This window comes from Drosophila obscura, unplaced genomic scaffold (assembly GCF_018151105.1).
Source record: "Drosophila obscura isolate BZ-5 IFL unplaced genomic scaffold, ASM1815110v1 contig_190, whole genome shotgun sequence".
Taxonomy (NCBI): domain Eukaryota; kingdom Metazoa; phylum Arthropoda; class Insecta; order Diptera; family Drosophilidae; genus Drosophila; species Drosophila obscura.
Window position 1 is genome coordinate 297,580 of NW_024542779.1, and position 21,240 is coordinate 318,819.

At 52.9% G+C, this 21,240-nt stretch overlaps 7 protein-coding genes across 7 annotated transcripts; 3 read left to right on the forward strand and 4 right to left on the reverse strand.

The window, feature by feature from the left end:
• Positions 1 to 560: 560 nt before the first annotated feature.
• On the reverse strand, positions 561 to 2,399 carry LOC121404222 (gamma-butyrobetaine dioxygenase-like). Its single transcript, XM_041593488.1, has 3 exons — positions 2,028 to 2,399; positions 1,322 to 1,845; positions 561 to 1,253 (listed from the first exon to the last, which is right to left on the reverse strand). The coding sequence occupies exons 1-3, from the start codon at positions 2,397 to 2,399 to the stop codon at positions 608 to 610; spliced, it is 1,542 nt and encodes a 513-aa protein (XP_041449422.1). The 3' UTR covers positions 561 to 607.
• On the reverse strand, positions 2,399 to 3,926 carry LOC111071930 (gamma-butyrobetaine dioxygenase). The gene is made up of 2 exons (XM_022363480.2): positions 3,263 to 3,926; positions 2,399 to 3,184 (listed from the first exon to the last, which is right to left on the reverse strand). The coding sequence occupies exons 1-2, from the start codon at positions 3,841 to 3,843 to the stop codon at positions 2,551 to 2,553; spliced, it is 1,215 nt and encodes a 404-aa protein (XP_022219172.2). The 5' UTR covers positions 3,844 to 3,926; the 3' UTR covers positions 2,399 to 2,550.
• On the reverse strand, positions 3,878 to 4,634 carry LOC111071932 (ribonuclease P protein subunit p21). The gene is made up of 2 exons (XM_022363482.2): positions 4,408 to 4,634; positions 3,878 to 4,334 (listed from the first exon to the last, which is right to left on the reverse strand). Exons 1-2 carry the CDS (start codon positions 4,572 to 4,574, stop codon positions 3,878 to 3,880), a joined length of 624 nt encoding a protein of 207 aa, XP_022219174.1. The 5' UTR covers positions 4,575 to 4,634.
• Positions 4,635 to 4,697: 63 nt separating this feature from the next.
• Positions 4,698 to 6,968, forward strand: LOC111071929 (cell division control protein 45 homolog). The gene is made up of 2 exons (XM_022363478.2): positions 4,698 to 5,872; positions 5,951 to 6,968. Exons 1-2 carry the CDS (start codon positions 4,941 to 4,943, stop codon positions 6,765 to 6,767), a joined length of 1,749 nt encoding a protein of 582 aa, XP_022219170.2. The 5' UTR covers positions 4,698 to 4,940; the 3' UTR covers positions 6,768 to 6,968.
• Positions 6,969 to 7,342: 374 nt separating this feature from the next.
• On the reverse strand, positions 7,343 to 8,990 carry LOC111071931 (mitochondrial tRNA-specific 2-thiouridylase 1). Its single transcript, XM_022363481.2, has 2 exons — positions 8,164 to 8,990; positions 7,343 to 8,104 (listed from the first exon to the last, which is right to left on the reverse strand). The coding sequence occupies exons 1-2, from the start codon at positions 8,815 to 8,817 to the stop codon at positions 7,592 to 7,594; spliced, it is 1,167 nt and encodes a 388-aa protein (XP_022219173.2). The 5' UTR covers positions 8,818 to 8,990; the 3' UTR covers positions 7,343 to 7,591.
• A 599-nt stretch (positions 8,991 to 9,589) lies between these two features.
• On the forward strand, positions 9,590 to 14,721 carry LOC111071934 (protein suppressor of white apricot). The gene is given in 8 exon segments (XM_022363483.2): positions 9,590 to 10,088; positions 10,900 to 11,072; positions 11,834 to 12,060; positions 12,143 to 12,154; positions 12,156 to 13,194; positions 13,261 to 13,494; positions 13,561 to 13,689; positions 13,757 to 14,721. Coding segments are annotated over 8 exon segments (2,979 nt in total). The 5' UTR covers positions 9,590 to 9,816; the 3' UTR covers positions 14,650 to 14,721.
• Positions 14,722 to 15,217: 496 nt separating this feature from the next.
• Positions 15,218 to 15,685, forward strand: LOC111071935 (chymotrypsin-elastase inhibitor ixodidin). The gene is made up of 2 exons (XM_022363487.2): positions 15,218 to 15,343; positions 15,405 to 15,685. Exons 1-2 carry the CDS (start codon positions 15,253 to 15,255, stop codon positions 15,590 to 15,592), a joined length of 279 nt encoding a protein of 92 aa, XP_022219179.2. The 5' UTR covers positions 15,218 to 15,252; the 3' UTR covers positions 15,593 to 15,685.
• Positions 15,686 to 21,240: the final 5,555 nt, after the last annotated feature.

Here is a 21,240-nt window from a genome sequence, read left to right on the forward strand (position 1 = left end):
ATATGTTTGGATATTTGATAGCGACTTTTTTAAGCTTCTTCCAACGACTGGAACTCTGCGTATTTTCATTCGAAATGGGGTGCACTCCCGATCACGTCTATGAACTACTTTGGACATCAACTTGCATTGCTGTCGGTCTCAGTTTTGGGTTGATGGTGCTTAAGTTGATCATGGGACCCAGAGATAGACCCAGACGCGATATACGCGAGGACGGTGAGCACGTCAATCAAATAATTTGGGACTACTACAATATATTGTACAATCCCGGCGAACGGTGACTACAGTGAACTCCACTTGACGAACGGTAGATCTTTAATAAAATTATTTTTCCTTTTCCAGGGGCCAAGCAGACTATTAAATTTATGTCCCGCTTCATGGTGTTCTGATGATGCGCACCACCTGGCCATACACATCCAGGCAGACAACAGGAGTCCGCTACAGAAACAAAACAAAACGCAAGGGCAATGTACTTGTGTGTACCCACATAAATCCGATATTACATCGTGCTTCATTCTCGAAAATGCTGCCATTCTAGATGTTCTAGAATCTATATTAATAATAGTAATAATAAATGTTCGGCGATTGTCTGCCCCAGCTGATTGGCGTACTATTTTTGATGACATTCCTGGGCCTGGGGGAAGCGCAGGGTCCTTAGCTTGGAGTAGATAATGTCCCAGTCGACGTAGGCGCCGACTAGGTGGCGCTTGTTCTGCGGCGAGTCCTCGTAGGCTGTGCGGCCGTGGAGCATGCGCAGGTTGTTGAACACGAACACGTCGCCAGGCCGCGTCTTGAACTCGACGATCTCGTCGTGAGCGAGACGCAGGAATCTGTCATAGGCCTCGTACCAGGCCACCGCCTGCTCCAGGGGAACCGTGAAGCGGCTGTCCCGCTTCGTAGTGTTCTGATTGATGCGCACCACCTGGCCATCCACATCCAGGCAGACAACATGGGCCCGCCACAGGCTGTGAAAGGGTTGGGCATGGTCCCCGTCGTGCCCGATGTCGTACCAGTTGACGGGCACCGAACGCAGCAGCTCGAACTCCTGCGGATAGAGGCGTCGCATCTCGTCGGCCACATGGAAGCCGTCCACCAGCGTATTAGCCCCGCCCGCCGACTCCGACTGGAAGAGGGTGTGCAGAATGTTGATGCCCGCCTTGTACTCGTAGTAGGGCATGTCCTTGTGCAGCGGCAGGGGCATCATCAGGTATGCATAGTTGCCCGCATTCGGTTTGGACTTGACCTCAAAGACGTCCCTGAATCGAAGGGGGATGGTAAATTATCAGTGGATTTAGTTTGTCTGCGGCGTCTGGTCAGGACTCACCCGTAGGTGGTGCGCTTGATGTAGCCAATCCTTTCGGCCAGGCGCCGGGCCACATTGACGTCGTCGGGCGCATTCCTGAGCAGAGCGAATCCCTGCACAGCCAGGGCCTCCAGCCAGTCCTTTAGCACCTCATCCTGATCGAGGACATTTTGGTAATCGAACTCCCGGCTCACATCCTTGAACTGCGTCTTGCCCCAGAGCTGGACGGGCGGCCGGTAGACCTCCTCCAAGTACCTCTGCCTGGCCGCGTCCCCAAAGTCCCGCTCCCGCAGCCACTGCAGTTGGTAAACGCTCTTGTGCTCGTCCTGCCAGTCGACTTGAAGCTGCTGTCGCTGCTCGTCGTAGCTCACCCGCTGGGCGCCCACGTGGAGTGGTCCGCGCTCCCAGTGGCTCTTGCGTGCCCGCGTCGGCGCATGGAAGCACTCCGTGCACTGGCAGTTGTCCCGCAACCAGACCTGGGGGTACTTGAGGCGCTGCCCGTCAGCCTCGTTGATCTCCACAATGCTAGGACTGGCCAGGCGGGCCTGTCGTCGCATCAGGCGACCAAAAAAAAACATGGGCAATGTACTTGTGTGTATCCACATAAATCCGATATTACATCGTGCTTCATTCTCGAAAATGCTGCCATTCTAGATGTTCTAGAATCTATATTAATAATAGTAATAATAAATGTTCGGCGATTGTCTGCCCCAGCTGATTGGCGTACCATTTTTGATGACATTCCTGGGCGCTGGGGGAAGCGTGGGGTCCTGCTGGGGTAGATAATGTCCCAGTCGACGTAGGCGCCGACTAGGTGGCGCTTGTTCTGCGGCGAGTCCTCGTAGGTTTTGCGGCCGTGGAGCATGCGCAGGTTGTTGAACACGTACACGTCGCCAGGCCGCGTCTTGAACTCGACGATCTCGTCGTGAGCGAGACGCAGGAATCTGTCATAGGCCTCGTACCAGGCCACCGCCTGCTCCAGGGGCACCGTGAAGCGGCTGTCCCGCTTCGTAGTGTTCTGATTGATGCGCACCACCTGGCCATCCACATCCAGGCAGACAACAGGGGCCCTCCACAGAAACAAAACAAAAAAAAACATGGGCAATGTACTTGTGTGTATCCACAAAAATCCAATATTACATCGTGGTTCATTCTCGAAAATGCTGCCATTCTAGATGTTCTAGAATCTAGATTAATAATAAATGTTCGGTGATTGTCTGCCCCAACTGATTGGCGTACTATTTTTGGTGTCATTCCTGGGCCTGGGGGAAGCGCAGGGTCCTTAGCTTGGAGTAGATAATGTCCCAGTCAACGTAGGCGCCGACTAGGTGGCGCTTGTTTTGCGGCGAGTCCTCGTAGGCTGTGCGGCCGTGGAGCATGCGCAGGTTGTTGAACACGAACACGTCGCCAGGCCGCGTCTTGAACTCGACGATCTCGTCGTGAGCGAGACGCAGGAACCTGTCATAGGCCTCATACCAGGCCACCGCCTGCTCCAGGGGCACCGTGAAGCGGCTGTCCCGCTTCGTAGTGTTCTGATTGATGCGCACCACCTGGCCATCCACATCCAGGCAGACAACAGGGGCCCGCCACAGGCTGTGAAAGGGTTGGGCCTGGTCCCCGTCGTGCCCGATGTCGTACCAGTTGACGGGCACCGAACGCAGCAGCTCGAACTCCTGCGGATAGAGGCGTCGCATCTCGTCGACCACATGGAAGCCGTCCACGAGCGTATTAGCCCCGCCCGCCGACTCCGACTGGACGAGGGTGTGCAGAATGTTGATGCCCGCCTTGTACTCGTAGTAGGGCATGTCCGTGTGCAGCGGCAGGGGCACCATCAGGTATGCATAGTTGCCCGCATTCGGCTTGGACTTGACCTCAAACACGTCCCTGGATCGAAGGGGGATGGTTAATTGTCAGTGGATTTAGCTTGTTTTTTAGCTGCGGCGTCTTGAGGTCAGGACTCACCCGTAGGTGGTGCGCTTGATGTAGCCAATCCTTTCGGCCAGGCGCCGAGCCACATTGACGTCGTCGGGCGCATCCCTGAGCAGAGCGAATCCCTGCACAGCCAGGGCCTCCAGCCAGTCCTTTAGCACCTCGTCCTGATCGAGGACATTTTGGTAATCGAACTCCCGGCTCACATCCTTGAACTGCGTCTTGCCCCAGAGCTGGACGGGCGGCCGGTAGACCTCCTCCAAGTACCTCTGCCTGGCCGCGTCCCCAAAGTCCCGCTCCCGCAGCCACTGCAGTTGGTAAACGCTCTTGTGCTCGTCCTGCCAGTCGACTTGAAGCTGCTGTCGCTGCTCGTCGTAGCTCACCCGCTGGGCGCCCACGTGGAGTGGTCCGCGCTCCCAGTGGCTCTTGCGTGCCCGCGTCGGCGCATGGAAGCACTCCGTGCACTGGCAGTTGTCCCGCAACCAGACCTGGGGGTACTTGAGGCGCTGCCCGTCAGCCTCGTTGATCTCCACAATGCTAGGACTGGCCAGGCGGGCCTGTGTGCTGGCCTGCCGTCGCATCAGGCGACCAATCATGTGTCTACAGCTCAGCATGGCGCGACCGACTAAAGATCGCCTAGATAGATGGCTATCGAGCTCCAGAGGGTTCAACAGCCGATACGCTGGCGATAAGTTGGCTGCTCTTATCACTGTGGCTGGGCTGTACGCATGGCTGTGCGCTTGGCGGTGCCTTCGTCTGCCGTCCCTCCTCCTCTTCCGCTTCTATGTCGAGCACTTCGACCAGGGCCTGCGGCTGCTCGAGCCAGCACTCGCGTTGGCTGTCCACAACAAAGCTGCGACGGCCCTGGCAGAGCGGGCACTCCAGCTGCAGCGGCGTATGCTCGTCCACGGTGCTTTCTTTTGGCTGTGATTCAGTCTTTTCCACCGCTCTCTTCTTGCTGCGTTGGCGGCGATGGCGCTTCTTCTTGCCCGCCTTTGGCTCTGCTCTTTGCTCCTTCGCCTGCGGCACAGTCAGACTCGTATTCACTCCGGGAATGAGGGGCAGGGAGCAGCGCTTGCACAGCGCACGCTTCATCGCTGGAGCCCTGATCAGGGAGAAGAAAAGAAGAAAGATTGAAATGGACAAGGCACACGACTGGCTGGCTGGGTGGCACTTACATGTGCATCATGGATTTGGTGCCCACATTCCGGCAGAGCTTCCCGTAGTAGGCGCCAAGGGTGTTGTGGCTGCCCTCCGCCATGAGGTGGGCCGCCTGGTACAGAAAGTTCATTCGGGAGCAGACAAGGCGCTGGGCAAACAGCTTCTTTTTGTTGTTTTTGGCCATGTTTAATAATTAATAACAAAATAAACGTGTGCGTGCAGAAAAACGCAGAAATAAACAAGGCAGACATGAGAATGGCCAAAATTTGTGGCATTCCAACGGTATGCATGGCTGGTCACACCTGAGCGACCAGCTGTTTCCCGCGTTTTTGAACCAGTTGTGGGTCACACTGCGACATTTTGCAAAAATTGCCAAACAAAAAGAAAGAAACGCGCAAAATGCAGCACGCTACAGCCAACTAGGAGCCGCCACAGCAACCATACCAAGTCCAATAGCCAGATACAAAGCAGTCGGATCGAAGCTATTGCCCACGATTGCCATTCGAGCTGCGTGACATTTTGTATCGCCTTTTCTTGCTGGAGCGGAAAGATGTTCATCCAGGACCTGAAGAATGACTTCTACAGGCACTTGGTGGGCAAGCGTATCCTCATCGTCGTCAACTACGACATTGACGCCATCTGCGCCAGCAAGATCCTGCAGGCCCTCTTCCAGTATGACCACATGCTCTACACGGTGGTCCCCATCATGGGCATCACGGGTCTGCGACGCGCCTATGGCGAGCATCAGGGCGACGTCAAATACGTGCTGCTGGTCAACTGCGGCGGCTGTGTGGACATCGTGGAGCTGCTGCAGCCGGCGGAGGATGTTACCTTCTTCATCTGCGACGCACATCGGCCGCTGGACGTCTGCAACATCTACAGCGATCGGCAGGTGTGTATACTGGGCGATGCCGCGCTGGAGGAGAACATTCCCGCATTCGAGACCATTTTCCACGACTCTGACGGGGAGGATGACGACCAGGACCAGTCCGACGACGAGGAGGACGAGGAGGAGGTCCACAACGACAGCGGTGCTGGCGACTCGGACGGCGATGAGGAGAGTGCGCAGCGCGCTCCGGGGCGGCCCAAGCTAACCCGCCTGGAGCGGCACGAGCAGCGCATCCTCCGGCAACGCGCACGCCGCCAATGGGAGTCGGAGCGGGATCGCATCATGTTCGAGTACACGCAGTTCAGCTACTACGGACGCTCCACGGCCCTGCTGATCTTCGAGCTGGCCTGGAAGCTGTCCAAGGACAACATGGACCTGCTCTGGATGGCCATCGTGGGCATCAGCGAGCAGCTGCTGCTAGGCAAGATCGAGAGCGGTGCCTACACCCTGGAGTTGGAGCACATCCAGTCGCATGTCTCCCGCCTCACAAACAAGACCAACGACCAGAACACGATGAGCGCCTCCAAGATCAGCTTCGAGAACGACCTGCATCTGGTGCTGTACCGGCACTGGCCGGTGACCGACTCCATGAGGTAGGTCCAGGGCCGAAGGGAGGGTAAAGGGACCACTCCTGATCCTAATGCAGGTAATGCCTCGTACTCCTCTTGCAGGTACTCCCGCTACGCCTCCTGCCAGTTGAAGCTGTGGACGCTGCGCGGCGAGAAGCGACTCCACGAGCTGCTCCTGGAGATGGGTCTGCCGCTGGTGCACGCGCGTCAGACATACAGCGCCATGGACCTGGTGCTGCGCAAGGAGTTCTACTCGATGGTGGAGCGGCTGGCCGAGAAGTACGACATACCGGACATCGTCTACGGCACCTTCACCCTGAGCTATGGCTACCGCAGCCGCTATGCGGCCGCCGACTATGTCTACGCCCTGCTGGCCATCATGGAGTCGGTGAAGAAGCACAAGACGCCCGAGGACTGTTTCATGGAGGCCTCCGACGCCCTGAGCCGCCAGCACAAACAGCTGCTCGCCGCGGGCATCGACAATGCCAAGCTGATGCATGCGGCTATCTTCAGACAGGTGCAGAGCAGCCTGGAGGCTCGCCAGGTGCACTCGGCCGGCTCCTTCTTCTACTATGTGCTGCAGGAGGAGCACGCATTCTTCTCCTACCCGTACGCCCTGGGCCTGCTGGCCAAGTTCATGCTGCGCGGCCATGTGGCCACCAGCAGGGCACGCGCGGCCCCGGACCTGCCGCTCATTGCCACCTGTCCCCTCGACGCCACACAGGGCATGTGCCTGCTGGTGGGCATTGCGCCCGTCCGCGAAGACTCGCCCAAGAACTTCTTTGGCAAGGCCTTCGAGCAGGCGGCCCAGAAGAGCAAGACCACCCTGCTGCAGGACTTCTTCGAGCCATCGGTTGTCCAGCTCCGGCAAAGCGACCTCACCCGCTTCCTCGACGCCCTCACTGTGCTGCTCACCTAGTCCTAAGCCTAACCCACACGCCCCATGCCCTGCTCCTCAATCATCTTAGCCAATAAGTTAGCCATAGCCTAATTTATAAACGACACAATTGTATCATCATCTAGTTTAGGGTTAGCTAGCCACTTTTTTTGTATGTTTGTCAATCGGACTCTAGAATATATATTTGTAGTTGATTAATGTGTGAAAGTCGCTGCTCTGTCTCCTGTCTTTTGTGGGTTGGATTGCTGCTGGCTGCAGCACCCAAAGGGTGTTTGGCTACAATCGAAGTATATTTCGGGGTAGCAAATTTCCACTTCCCTGTTAACTGGATATGGCATATCCCTCTCATGCAATAGTTCAAACGGATTGAAATGTGGAAGGGATTATTGCGCCCCATTTGTTGTGTTGTGTATCTGCAGGAGCCAGAAATGTATGGGAAATGTCATGGGCTAAAACAAAACTAAACAATTAGAGGTGTGACAATCCTTTCCATAATCATGAATATATGTATGCAGCTGTCATAGGAAACCAGAACAACGAACTGTAGTAGATCGTGGGGTCTCAGGTCTCCTTTAAAGTTGTTCTCTAATACAATATTTCAATTAGCACCAAATAACTATATTAAATTAGTTTTATGGAAATTATTGCATTCCCCAATGAGTCTTCGGTATTTTTACAGAATAGTTAACAAAACTTTACAAACAGATCGTCGATTCGAACACACACAAAATGTCCAATAATCTTAACCCAAGTGGATCCGTTTTGGTTGACTTGATTATAAGCATTGGCTGGCTCTCATGTGTTTTGGTTTCTTTGGGGATGCCCATTCCCTTCGTGACTTCGTGTCAGCTGGTGATGGTCTGGCTTTGAGCCTGCTGCTCCTGGCAGCTCCTGGTTAGAGCATCGGCGCTCAGGATGCGGGCAGCGCCCAGGCAGGCCATTTCGTCGTAGAATACCGCATACTGGCCGGGGGTTATGGCGCGCAGAGGCGCATCCAGCAGCACCTCAAAGCCGCCATCGGGGCAGGAGCGGAGGCAGCAGTCAACCAACGGCTTGGTGTGCTGGAAGCGAAAGCGGCAGCGCAGGCTGCCAGTGGATGCCAGCCGCTGCTGGGATTGAGCGCACAGCCAGTTGGGGGCCTCGATGTACATGCGGGTGCTGAGCAAGGCGGGATGGTCGTGGCCGGCGGCCACGAAGATGGTGTTGCTGGAGGCTTCCTTCCGGGCCACGAAGTACGGCTGCAGAAAGGAGCCGAGGCGGCACCGCTGGCCCACGGTCCACTGGTGGATGCCCTCATGGTTTCCCACAATGGCCCCATTGTCCGTGTCCACAAACTGGCCGCTCCTGGAGGCAATGTACTGAGGAGCAGAGAGTGGGGCATGAGTACAGGAAGAGGCTCACTAGTGGATGGAATTACCTCGCGGATGAAGGACTTGAAGTCGCGCTTGCCCACGAAGCAGATGCCGGTGCTCTCCCGCTTTTGGGCCAGGCGCTGGAGGCCAATTTGTCGGGCCAAGCTCTTCACCTCGCTCTTGGCCAGGTCGCCCAGGGGGAACATGGTGCGCTGCAGGGCCTGCCGTGGTATACCCGCCAAGAAGAAGGTCTGATCTTTGAAAGTGTCCGCCGGTATGAGCAGACGGGCGTCCCCACCGCACCCGCGATGTTCCAGAAAGTTGCCCAGACTGTTGCGGGCATAGTGGCCGGTGGCCACGGCATCGTAGCCTATCCGCTCCAGAGCATGGCGATGGAACAGGTCGAACTTGATGTGCCGGTTGCAGAGGATGTCCGGATTGGGGGTCAGACCCTGCTGGTAGTCGTCCAGGAAGGCGCTAAACACCGCCGTCCAGTACTCCTTCACGTAGTTCACCTGCCGCAGCTCGATCCCCAGCCGCTGGCACGCCCATTCTGCGTCCTTTAGGTCCTGCTCGCCACTGCAGCGACCGGCCTCGTCGTGCTCGTCCCAATTACGCATAAAGACGCCCAGGACGCGGTGGCCGCGCTCCTTCAGTAGGTGGGCGCTCACGGCACTGTCCACGCCCCCCGACATGCCCACAACAACGTTGCGGAGCATTTTTTACTACAATTTTTTTATTTTAACAATTCTGTTAATTATTGATGTGCCCATATATCGATATATTGCGGTTGAAATTAAAATGTTCTTAAGAGCGGCACTGAATGTTAGCTAAATAAGCTTAATAGCTTTATGCTGCTTACGACGCATCTGAACGTCGCTAATATACGGTAAAAATAATAACAACAGCACAACAATAATAATAACAGCCGTTTTATGGTTTGGCCGCTTTTGTTTGATCCTTATTATGTCAAAAATCCAATGAAAAAGAGTTCTGAAAACTAACCAATCCTGAACAAAATTTATTGAGGAATTGGATAAAATTATTTGTTCAGGGCTGAGAGGGCCAACTAGCTAGTAATATTCAACTGAATATCAAAATTGACGAATTTCAAATCACAACATATCATGGTATGGCAGCCCGCAGCAACTACGAATTGCACGAGTCTGGCAACGCCACAAAAAGACGTCACATTCGTTTTATGCTGTTTTTGTTTGAACTAATATGTAAATATGTAAATGTAAATATGTAAATAATCCAATGAAAAAGAGTTCTGAAAACTAGCCAATCTTGTGCAAAATTCATTGAGGAATTGGATAAAATTATTTGTTTAGGGCCGAGAAGGCTAACTGGCTAGTAGTATTAAACCGAATATCAAAATCGAGGAATGTAAAGGCATTTTGTCAGTATATTTACGGTATATTTTGATTATGACAAGGTATATTTCGGTATATTTCTGGGGGTCAGGCGGTATATTTCAGCGATAAATCCGCGTTCACACTGCTTTTAGCATTTCCAAAAAAAATAAATAAAAAATAGCGACAAATGCCCGATGCTGCTGCCCGAGATCACATAATTCCAAGTGCTTGACCCAGTGTGTAGTGAGTGTGCAACAGCATCCAGAGAAACAGGAAAGAGAGAGTGAGAGTGAGCCCAGAGGCTAGAGTCGGAGCTGGATTTGTTGCTGCAGTTGTTGATGAAGTGGGCGCTGCAGTGAAATGATGCCCTACAATGTGCGCTCCGCTGGCGGCGGCAGCCTCGGTGGTATTCTGCGCAAGACTGGTGCCGCTGCAGTTGCTCCCGGCGGACTGTCGGCGGGGGCCAGCAACGGCAACGGTGCGACGATACTGGACGCACGCCAGCCGCCCTTGGAACTGCTCGTCTTCGGCTACGCATGCAAGATATTCCGGGATGACGAGAAGGCGCGCGAACTGGACCACGGCAAGCAGTTGATACCCTGGATGGGCGATGTAAATCTCAAGATAGACAGGTTAATAATTGGGGGTTGTCTAAGCGTTAATTGTACGATTATCAATACATAAATACATACCACAATTCCCCCCCATACAATCCGCCCGCACACACACACACACACAGAAACACGCGCACCTATGCGTACCCATGGACCAGCTGACGACCCACGGCATACCCTATACTTTGACTTGAACTGCGGACTGTAACTGTACTCTACTGGACTGTAACACCCAACCACCCACTCACACACACACACACACATACACCACCCACCAATATCCACACACGCACACACACATACACACCATTGTAATAACAGCTCTTTTCAGTGCTTCTCAAACTGTATCTCTTACCATACAACAAAAAAAAAAAAAACCAAAACAATTATTGAATCTGTAATTCTTTGACCAATCTTAAATGTAAACCGATTAACTTTTTAGCCACCGGAGCGGTATGTATGAACGATCTCTAGCTATAAACCGATTTCTTAACCTCTCTACTATAATATTGTATTGTATTTATAAACATATATTATTTATATGATCGTGGATCGATGGGAAACAAATGACTCGATCGATACTGTAAGATCTCCAAAAGGGGGGCAGTGGTTCGATTGTGTTCGATTTGTTTGCCATGATTTTCGATTTTCTGCCGCGCCGCGTCCCGCTCGTCCTGGATCTCACTGATAATGTCTCTTTTTCTCTCTCTATCTTTCTCTCTCTCTCTTTCTCTCTGTCTATATCTTTCTGCTTGATCTCTTTTGGCACAAAACACACACCCATCCACACACACACACACGTGTATATTTATACGCAATATATGTGTAGATACGATGTGCGTGGCGCACTCTGCGATCTGGCACCCTACGAAGCGCCACCTGGGGGCTACGGCAACCGGCTGGAATACCTGAGCGCCGAGGAGCAGCGCGCCGAGCAGCTGTGCGAGGAGGAGCGCTATCTATTCCTGTACAACAACGAGGAGGAGCTCCGTTTGCAGCAAGGTAAGTCGGCCCTGCCTGGAGACCCACAAAACGCCTTCAAAAAATGCGCCTTGTCTTATCAAAAACCAAAACCAAAAACAAAACAAACCAAAAAAAAACATAAACAATTCCAAGTAGTAGAAATCAATCAAGAAATCAAAGAGTACCCGAGAAAGGTAAATTAAGACAAAAACAAAAGACAATCAACAAACCGAAAAACGAAAACCCCCAAAAACAAATCAACATACATACATACATACACACATACATACATACATATATATATATATAGAAATATATATATATAAAACCTAAGCCACAAAAACCAATCCAAACTCGAACTCAAATTCGAATTTGAATTTGAATATGAAAAGTGAGAGCATCCGTCGTTGCTGTTGCTGCCCCCCCAACCCCCGCTGACCCGTCGCCCCCGCAGGTAAATACGAATTCCTTACACTCTGACAGATTATAGCTCTCTTTCAGGTACCAGATCGCCGTCACCACCGCCGCCACTGCAGCGCCCCAAAGACCCTGGAAAAACAAACGCAATTTTCCCCACACTCAAGCCGCTGTGTCTGTCCCGCTCTAGACCATGCTCTCCCATCGTCGCTCCCGCGTTCTCTCTCTGTCTCTCTGTATCTCGCTCTCGCTCTCTCACGCTCGCTCTGACTCAGTCAGCGGGCTACAGACGCGCGCCTTGACGCTAGTCCTAGTCCCTCCTAACACCCGCTCTAACGGTTCTCTCTGCCTTGTGTGCTTCTCTCCCTCTTGTTTCCGCGCAGAGGAGGACCTCAAGCGGCTGCAGCAGGAGACCTCCGGCGGCAACTATAGCCAGGTGGACTTCCAGTACGATGGCCAGGGCGTGGCGTATGCTGCTGCTGCTGGAGCTGGAGCTGCCTCCTCCACGACTGTGCCGCCCTCGCTCTCGCCGGGCACCGCAGAGGAGAACGAACTGCCTTTTGTCCTGCCACGCACCCTGCTCCTGCCGCTGCCGCCGGGAATGCTGGTGGTGAGTATCCGAATAAAGAATACGAATACTCCTTTCAAGACGAATAAATCTGATTAATCTGATAAATCTGTTCTCCCGCCAGCCCGAGACGATGAAAGCAACATGCCATCATCGAGAAGACGGCCCGCTTCATAGCCTATCAGGGCACCCAAATGGAGATCCTGATCAAGGCCAAGCAGTCCAACAACTCACAGTTTGACTTCCTCACGCAGGGCGGCCACCTGCAGCCCTACTACCGTCACCTCCTGGCTGCCATCAAGCAGGCCAAGTACGCCCCCACGCCTGAGAGCTCCACCAACACCGAGGCAGAGCCCGGCTCCGGCTCCGGACTGGAGAGCCAAGGCCAGCGAACGGGTACCAGTACGCCCGGTCAGGTTGTCATTATGGTGCCCACCATCAAGTACAAGCCTTCGGCCAACTGCGCCTACACCCAACTCATCAGCAAGATCAAGGGCGTGCCCCTGCAGACGGTGCTCGACGACGAGCTGAGCACCACCAATTCGCAGCACTCCGGTGGCACGGCCTCGCCCACGCCCAGCTGCAGGTCGGAGGGTCACAGCCAGCAGGGGGAGTTCACCCCTGTCCTGATCCGCTACAACGGCAGCACCTTCACCCACGAGGCGGAGGAGGTGGACTCTCCGGTGCCCGAGGAGGAGAACGCCAACGATGGGCCACCGCAAGTGGAGCTGCTGAAGAACACCAGTGCCCTGGCCCTGGCCCAGAACTACAGTTCGGAGAGCGAGGATGAGCCGGGGGATGAAGCAACCACCGCGACTGAGAAGGAGAAAGAGAAGGAGGCTGAGAAGGAGCCGCCAGCACCAGAGCCGGTGCTGACGTTTCCCGTGCCCGATGAGAGCCTCAGGACGATCATCGACAAGACGGCCACGTACGTGATCAAGAACGGACGCCAGTTCGAGGAGACGCTTCGCACCAAGAGCGTTGAGCGGTTCGGCTTCCTGCTGCCGCAGAACGAGTTCTATCCATACTACCTGTACAAGGTGACCAACGACGTGGATGCCGCCTCCAAGGAGGAGAAGACGCGCAAGGCGGCCGCCGTGGCCGCAGCGCTCATGAGCAAGAAGGGACTCAGCTTTGGAGGAGCTGCAGCTGCGGCAGGGAATGCAGCAGATAAGGGTAAGTCCATTCAAGAAGATAATTTCTGTTATCTGGTTATCATTTAAATTTCTGCTCCATCTACAGCTCCCGTTTGCTTCTCGATACGCGGCCGTGACGAGCATGGTCCGCTTTCGGCTGCTCTGACTCAGGAGGCCAGCGACGAGGATGAGATCAAGGCTGGTGCCGCGGCTGCGGGCAGTGCGGAGCCGGTCCGTGGCATGCCGGACAGAGTGCAGCGTGCCATTAAGCAGGTGGAGACGCAGTTGCTGGTGAGGAGCCAGAGGGCTGCCCCCATATCTCCGCAAAAGGAGCGTCAAGGTGTGTATTCCCCCAATGAGCATTCCAGAGACAGCAGACGATTAATTGTGCCCCATCTATCTGCAGCAGAGGAGCGAGTCAAGGATAAGCTGGCGCTGATTGCGCGCGACAAGCTGAACGGGATGGTCTCCAAGGAGAAGCAGCTGCAGCTGGAGAGGAAGCGCAAGGCCACGGCCTTCCTCAATCAAATCAAAGGTAAGTGCCACACACCCACCCCCAAATCCCCACCCAGTCCCAGTCACTAATTTAATCGGTGTTTCAGGTGTTTCAGCCGGTGCCGTGGCTAGCTCTGCTGTGACCAGCGCAAAGGCGACTCCCTCCGAGGAGGCCGGTGCTGCCGCTGCGGGGGACAGCGACAACGAGTCCAACGAGTCCGTGCGCTCCATACCCATCACCTACTTCGGCCCGGACGACGACGAGGATGAGGAGGAGGAGCAGAAGCAGAAGGAGAAGCCGGAGAATGACAGCCAGCAGGACGACGATGAGGAGGAGGAAGAGGACGGCGGGGATCTGGAGAAATACAATCTGCTGAACGACGACAGCACGAACACCTTCACCAGCAAACCACCGCCGCCCCCGCCACCAGTACAGACCGCAGCTGCTCCTCCGAAACCGATTGCCTCCGCGCCAGCATCCGCCGTGCTACTATCGGACGATGACGATGTTCAGCTGGTACCAGCTGCCTCGCCTGCGCCCCGCGGCACGTCCAGGACCTCGCGCCACCGAAAGACCCACCGCAGGAGCAGGAGTCGCAGCGTCAGCGCCAGCAGCAGCGAGTCCAGCCGCAGCTCCAGTCGGCGCAAGAGGCGCAGGGCCGTCGAGGAGGTGTCTGCCAGTGCCAGGAAACAGCGGCGACGCCGCAGCCAGAGTCGCACCTCCACCCGAAGCCAGCGCGTGCGTCAGAGCCAGCCCCAGAGCCACCGCCAGAAACAGCGAAGCAGAAGCCGGCACAGAAGTCGCAGCCCCAGGCGCCGACGAAGCCCCATCCGTAGCAGGAGCCGCTCAAGAAGCAGTCGTAGTCGCAGTCGTAGCTCCAGCAGCCGCAAAGATCGACGTCAGCGCCAGCAGCGGGAGGAGTCGCGCCACAACCAGCGACGCTCGCCCAAGAAGAGCCACAAGCGTCACAAGCGGCGCCGACGCAGCAGCTCCCCCTGACGCCGATTCCCCTCAACTCGTTTTGTAGCTAACTTTTAATGGTATCAAATAAACACGTCGATTATTTTTGGAATATTGTAACGGGCCTCCTTTTGTGGGTCGCTTTTCCCCTCGGGGTGTTGTTATAGCATGGCTCCCCTTTTAAGCATTGGATCCATATACCATATAAATATGGATCTGTCTTGGGTAGCAACACTTTTTTACTCTTCAACGGAATATAACGAGACCTACCCATTGAGTACAAGTAATTCCATAATCTGTAAATAATCCCCCTGGACACTTTGTACTTATCCCGAGACAAACATTAGTTAATTACGCCTGGATGCGTAGATCCAGATGATTAATTCTTGGAATTTGCATTAAATTAACTAACAAAATAAGCTACTAGTCATTACAATTGTCCAGATAAAGTCAAAGGTTAATATACATACATTTATGTAATATGCCAGCAAATTGGTCTCAGATTTATCTGTAGCGGCGACGATTCACAGATTGTTCTTCCCCTTTCTGTTTCGTTCTCTTTCGCACGTAGCTCTCCAGCGGAGCCATAAAAGACCGCTGGCCTCTGACGCGGCAGTTCAGTCCGCTCTGAAAGCTCTCGCCATGATGTCTGTCCGCTGGAACCACCTTTGCCTCGGCCTGTTGCTGATCCTCTGCAGCCTTCTGGCCCTGACCACTGCCCAGGTGCCCATCAGTAAGATCTGCCTGCTTCTTTCTCCCCCCCACCAAACACTCAGCTTGCCCCTCTCTTGCAGCGCCGCGCGAGTGCCCCGCGAACGAGTCGTACCTGCCGTGCGGCCCCAGCTGCCAGACGGAGTGCGCGACTCTGGGCCAGCCCTGCCTCATACGACACATCCGCTGCCCCGATGGCTGCTACTGCAACGATGGCTACGCCCGCAACGCTCGCGGCGCGTGCATACCCCAGAAACAGTGTCGCAAGTGAAGGTACTCCACTCCACTCCATTCCAACTGAAGGGAGAACAATCGAAGCAACAATAAAGCCCCTACTGGGAGGATGATCCATGGCATTGATAAACAGCTGTTTTTAATTGTTTTGGTTGCTTTTGTTCGCTCGTTACTGCGGAATCTGGTTTTGGTTTCAGTTTCAGGTTCGTAAATTAGTTCAGTTCTATTTTTTGTTTGCTAATTAAGTGGAGTATGCTTGAAACTGTAACGATTAAGCCACAAAAACTGTTCTGCTCAAACTTCGGGAGAGTGAGAGCAGAGGGAAGAACTTGTTGCTGTTTTTATGTTTAGTAATTGAGTGCCATGTGCTGCTTAAACTGTATCTAATCAGCTGGTGCTGCTCAAACTGCGCTGCGTTCTAGAGCAGCAGAGAGAGAGAGTGAGAGCGCGCGCGATAAGCATCTGTTGTGCCAAGAAAAACAGTTGATTGTTGATCTCTGACGAGCAGTTCTAACAAAACTGCGTAGAACCTGATCTGATTTCCGATAAATCGAAGCACATGCTCGAACAATGCGTATCAGACAGGTAAATATAGCTGGTTTTAAGTTTTAAGCTGTCGTCGGACCAATTTTCAGGCCCGCAAAAAAGCAAAAATCACATCCAAGGGGTTGGTTGTAGAGTGGAGAGGGGGGGTTACTTTGTGCTCCTCTCAAAAAGCAAAGTAAATCCCGCTGCCTAAGCCGCGCCAACGAGTGGAGGCCGAGACGGGCACTGGTACGGGTACGGGTACGGGAACTGTAACTGGGCTTCCCAGTAGCCGCTTCGATGACAACACGCAAAATGTAAATGTTTGCTGTCATTGAGTCGAAAATGTTGGCAGGGGCCCAAACCAAACCGTTAATAAACTCTCTAGGTGCAGGAGGAGATGTAGAATGGAGAATGTAGGATGGAGGTGGGGAGGATGCTGAATGCTGGGCGCAGAGTGCAGAGGAGGGAGACAGAGAGAGAGAGAGACGAACGCGTGCTCGATTTACATGAGCAAACATGACGGCGGGACACCAAACCACCCACGCTCGAAGAGCCAGAAAGAAAAAACCCAGCAAGAAGGTCCCCCATTGATACCCTAACCGAGTCACATAATATAGTCACAATAGTCGCACGATTTAGAACATTAAACATAGGATTTCCTTCTTTGCGGTGCAAACGTCGCGTTAGAACCGAGCTACACCTCCTGGTCTGTGAGGGTATGATGAAAAGAACTCTGGGCGCTTGGATTTGGATTTGCAATGCAAACATGTGTGCCGCTGCCGGTGTGCTGCTCACTCCTACACCATGTTATGCCGCTCCAGCACCCCCATGCCCCACCCCAACCCCAACCCCCACTCCAACCCAAACCAATCCCCTTTGTTTGTCTATTTTGTTCGGCTGCCTCAAAGATGGAGCTTTTGAGAAATATTCCTCAAATTCATCGAATTTCCCCCTGGCAAAAAAATAAAAAAAAATTGGTCGTGTGTGTGCCCGAACAGGGGCAGGGGCAGGGGCGTGAGTGGCAAAGTGGGAGCGTGAGTGGCAGAGTGGGTGGGTGCGAACCTGCGGAAATTCAAACGGAATCAAAGCGAAAAGTTCGACAAAAAATCATCGAGCACTAAAAAAATAAGAATCGACAGCAAACACGGTGCTTGCTGTGTATGGATATCTGAATAGAGGAGCAGGCAGGCAGCGGCAGCCCCATTCCCCATGGACCCCATCATATATCAACAACGGCTGTCAGTCAGTCAGTCAGTCAATTCTGGAGTGTTTGGCGAAGGCACAGAAGGCATCGAATGGCAGTGGGACAGCGGGACAGAGGACAGGAGGCGTGCCCGCAAAAGCCAAAGAAAAGAAAGTAGAACCAAAGCAAAGACTGCCAGAGACTCTGGCAGTGAGAAGTGTGTGCCAAAAAATGAAAGAAACAACAACAAAAGTGAAAAGAGAAAAGAGTTTCTGTTTCTGTTGTTGGATTGAGGACGGGGACCCCAGCAAACACGAATAATTTGACTTTATCTAAGCGCCAGTGAACCGAAGCGCATTAGAAAGGGGCTCTGCCTACCCACAAAAAAAAAAAAAGGAAGGAAGGTAGGCAGGAAGAAGGAAAAAGGAGAGGAGAAGCATCACAATAAACGAAGGAAAGTGATGGAGGGCGAAGGCAAAGGCAGAGCTGGAGGTGCAGGAGAAACCCAACCAAGGGAGTTACAGTAAGTGCGAGAAACTGAGAGCGATTAAGCCAGCAGAGATTTAGGGATTCGATTTAGATATGTCCATCAACTCTACAGTGGCTAACATTTACACATTTTTCTAAGCCGGGGTTCTATATTGGGGCCCTGCATGCTGATATTTTCATGGCTAGAGAGTGCTTGCTCTCCCTCTCTCTCTCTCTGTTCTATAGAGTAGCTTAGCTTAACTGCACTCATTCTTTCTCTCTCGGAGTAGCTTAGCAGCACTCGTTATTTCTCTCTCGGAGTAGCTTAGCAGCACTCGTTCTTTCTCTCTCGGAGTAGCTTAGCAGCAACTGGTATAGTTTCATGTCTGGCATGTACCCAAAAGCGAGTGCAGCAGCTCTCTCTCGCTCTCTCCCTAGTTCGCTAATCAATGTGGATCTATTCGTGGAATTATGAGGATTAATGCCATATTTTCAGCCCAACAAAAGCCGAAAGAAGAGTGCAAGTTAATTCAGCCCCCAAGCCACTTTGGCACTTAAATATCTTTATTGATTGCAGCATAACTGATGGAGGGGAGTGAGGCAAATCTGTCCACATGAATATGCCTACGAAACTTTAATGGTTTTATGTGCCGGCAGAAATAAAGAAGTTTGTCAGTGCGGAGGCAGGAACCTGTGGGGCACTGGAGCAGGCGGAGGAGGAGCTGGTTCGGTTGTCTGGCTGGCAAATGAAAATCAATTTAATTGCGATGGCGATGGCAAATCGAATTAAGCTGTATAAAAAAAAAAATACAAGGAGAAATGCTTTAAGCTTGTGTGCCAGGCTGCAGGATATGTTTCTGCCCTGCCCAAGGGAGCTGCCTGCCTGCCTGCCTGTCTGTCTGCCACATGCAACCACAACAACATTGAGAATGTGGCAAGCAGCAAGCTGCATCGTTTGGTGTCGCCGCAAACGCATTCAATTGAATATATTAATGCAAATTAACCCATTAATGCCTGCCGATGTCATAGATGGTTGCACACGTCGAGCAGCAGGAGGAGGAGGAGGAGGAGCAGGAGCAGGAGGCACGGAGAATATACAAGTAGGAGGAATGGCTGGAGGAGGCGTTGCATGGCCGATGGCACTCTATCGATTCTCTCTCTCTCTCTCTCGGTTAAGTTTCGTTTTATTCTCTCTTCGTGGATTCTGGCAGAATATATTTCTGGGAATGCAGAAAATTATAATCAGCCCAGCAGCTGTGGGTGCATAAATCTGTGGAGTTCTGCTCTGATCGTAGTGCCAAATCATCTGCAAGGCAAGCATCGCATCAAGCTATAGTCGGTGCCCGTTTACAGTCTCTCTCTCTTTCTGTCTAGTGTCCTTGTAGATGCTGCTGTGGGTGCCTGAAGGGGAGTCCCCTCCCAGATGCTGCGCTGCCAACGTGTTAACATGGGGCACAACAATATTGGCCAGATGTTTCTGACGCCAAAAGCTCGTAAAACCAGCAACAAAACACTCGACAGCATTGCCACGCTCTTTTACACACACACACACACAGAGTCTCTGTGTCTCCTTGTCTCTCTGTCTCACTCTCACTCTCACTCTTAGTGTAGCTCTGCTGGCCACATTGCCTATTGCCCTCAATATGTGTCCTCTCTGTTTCGACACGCTCTGAACGTGGCCAAGGGCCAACGGGAATTGTCAACATTTTGTGCATCAAAACAGCATCAAAATCAATATGCAACCACCCAACCCCTCCTCTCTGGCCTACCCTCGCGCTGCAGCATAGCATGCTGAGGATCGTGTGCCCCAGCCCCCGGGGAAGGGGGGGGGGAGCAGCAGCAGCAGCAGCGTTGGCAGCTCTTTATAATGATTGCCATTGACTGACGGCAGGCATATCCTTGGCGCCCTATGACAGATATCAAGTTGTATGGCAATTGACGCGATGACATGTTGACATTTTTGCTTCATGCTCAACGTGCACATGAAGTGCAGAGAACACCCAGAGAGAACACCCACCCACACACACCCCCTGGCCCACTGCGTTGACCAGTCCAGCCGCCGCCCCCTCAGCACCCACTCGGCACCCACTCGGCACCCACTCTGCACCTCTGTGCATTGTCGGTGCCTGTATTACAAGTGTGCTGCAGCAAAATGCAATTGTTTCCGTCCTGCAGCAGCAAAACAACGGAAGAGCCAGCCCCAGCCCCAGCCGACACCCCAGCCGACTAAGGGATACCCATTAGGGGGCACTGCTTTAGAGGGTAGCAGGAGCTTCGCCTGATAGCTGCTGCTGCTTGCCTGTGAGTGCAGCAGGCTCGGGCTTGGGCTTGGGTTCCCTTCAATGCAGGGCTCAATGGCAATTCCAGTTGCATTCATTTTGTTTCTGGTGTCTCCCCTCCCCCTCTCATCAATCCTCCCCTACCCCTGCACATAAAGTATTTGGCTTTTTGTTGTGTGTGCTGGTGTGTGTGCTGGTGTGTGTGCTGGTGTGTGTGTGTGCTTGGTGTATGCCTCTGGCCAAAAGTTTCCCACTGCGGTTTGTTTTAGTTATTGCATTTCTTTGCTCGTTGTTTTGCTGTGCCATTTGCCATTTGGGGGGTGCCATGCAGGGCGGGGGGTTATGGTGTTTACGGGGGGAGAGCGGGAGAGGGTAACCCGGAGCTGTGAATTGTTAATCCAAAAAAAAAATGAATTTTCGCCACATTTCTCATTTGGACTTTGCGGTCTGCACTCCATTTCAATGTGCTGCTGCCACACGCAAAGAGCGAGGGGGGCGGGGAGTGTATGATGCTCCCCCCCCCTGATAACTCTCATCCGATTTTCACTGGGATTAGCCTTTCCATCGCTCGCTCGTCGCTCGTCGCTCGCCGCTTTCTGCATGAATTGATTTTGCATTCTAATTAACATTTCTGTCTGTCCGTTTGGTTTCTTTTTACCCCGACATATCAGTTATGAAAATCTCACTCATGACGGACGACAGACAGACAACAACAACAAAATAGCCACAATTCGGTCAGTGCAAATTGAATAACAAAAATGTTGCATCTGGCAATGAGGGGTCTGGCATAAAAAGTGAAGCAAGCTTCCATTAAAAGTGAATAATCGATGGGCTCTCTGGAGGGTCTACTCCGGGGATACTTACTGTTCGTTAATTGCCAGTGAAAGACTATTAAAGTAGCTGCGAGTAGATATATCCCAGTGGGGGATGTGCTGTCCCGCCCTGAGTGCTGTTTGCCCCTTGTTGGCTGTAACTTTAAGCCTTTGCCATGGGCTAACCATTGAATATCGCTCCCTACTTATGGGCATAGGTAGCTTATAATAGCTTTTGTGCTTCCAATTGCCTTTTGCTCGAGTGCTGCCACTTGGAAGTGCCTTCAAATGGATAGGAATATGCGCGGAATATACATGCATCAGACGACATATGTAAGTGCAGTGATTCAGCTACTGTTCTGTTGCAGGTACAGCAGACAGAGGAGACAGCAGACAGCAGACAGCATACAGATGT

What these genes read in the sequence shown, in the direction of transcription:
- LOC111071931 (XM_022363481.2), bottom strand. Translation starts at nt 8,817, where the DNA reads ATGCTCCGCAACGTTGTTGTGGGCATGTCGGGGGGCGTGGACAGTGCC. An exon ending in TCAAGTCCTTCATCCGCGAG is followed by an intron (nt 8,105 to 8,163) that starts GTAATTCCATCC and finishes TCTGCTCCTCAG; the next exon opens with TACATTGCCTCCAGGAGCGG.
- LOC111071932 (XM_022363482.2), bottom strand. Translation starts at nt 4,574, where the DNA reads ATGGCCAAAAACAACAAAAAGAAGCTGTTTGCCCAGCGCCTTGTCTGC. An exon ending in ACCAAATCCATGATGCACAT is followed by an intron (nt 4,335 to 4,407) that starts GTAAGTGCCACC and finishes CTCCCTGATCAG; the next exon opens with GGCTCCAGCGATGAAGCGTG.
- LOC121404222 (XM_041593488.1), bottom strand. Translation starts at nt 2,399, where the DNA reads ATGTTTTTTTTTGTTTTGTTTCTGTGGAGGGCCCCTGTTGTCTGCCTG. An exon ending in CAGGAATGTCATCAAAAATG is followed by an intron (nt 1,846 to 2,027) that starts GTACGCCAATCA and finishes ATGCGACGACAG; the next exon opens with GCCCGCCTGGCCAGTCCTAG. An exon ending in ATCAAGCGCACCACCTACGG is followed by an intron (nt 1,254 to 1,321) that starts GTGAGTCCTGAC and finishes CCTTCGATTCAG; the next exon opens with GGACGTCTTTGAGGTCAAGT.
- LOC111071935 (XM_022363487.2), top strand. Translation starts at nt 15,253, where the DNA reads ATGATGTCTGTCCGCTGGAACCACCTTTGCCTCGGCCTGTTGCTGATC. An exon ending in CACTGCCCAGGTGCCCATCA is followed by an intron (nt 15,344 to 15,404) that starts GTAAGATCTGCC and finishes CCTCTCTTGCAG; the next exon opens with CGCCGCGCGAGTGCCCCGCG.
- LOC111071929 (XM_022363478.2), top strand. Translation starts at nt 4,941, where the DNA reads ATGTTCATCCAGGACCTGAAGAATGACTTCTACAGGCACTTGGTGGGC. An exon ending in CCGGTGACCGACTCCATGAG is followed by an intron (nt 5,873 to 5,950) that starts GTAGGTCCAGGG and finishes CTCCTCTTGCAG; the next exon opens with GTACTCCCGCTACGCCTCCT.
- LOC111071930 (XM_022363480.2), bottom strand. Translation starts at nt 3,843, where the DNA reads ATGCTGAGCTGTAGACACATGATTGGTCGCCTGATGCGACGGCAGGCC. An exon ending in ATCAAGCGCACCACCTACGG is followed by an intron (nt 3,185 to 3,262) that starts GTGAGTCCTGAC and finishes CCTTCGATCCAG; the next exon opens with GGACGTGTTTGAGGTCAAGT.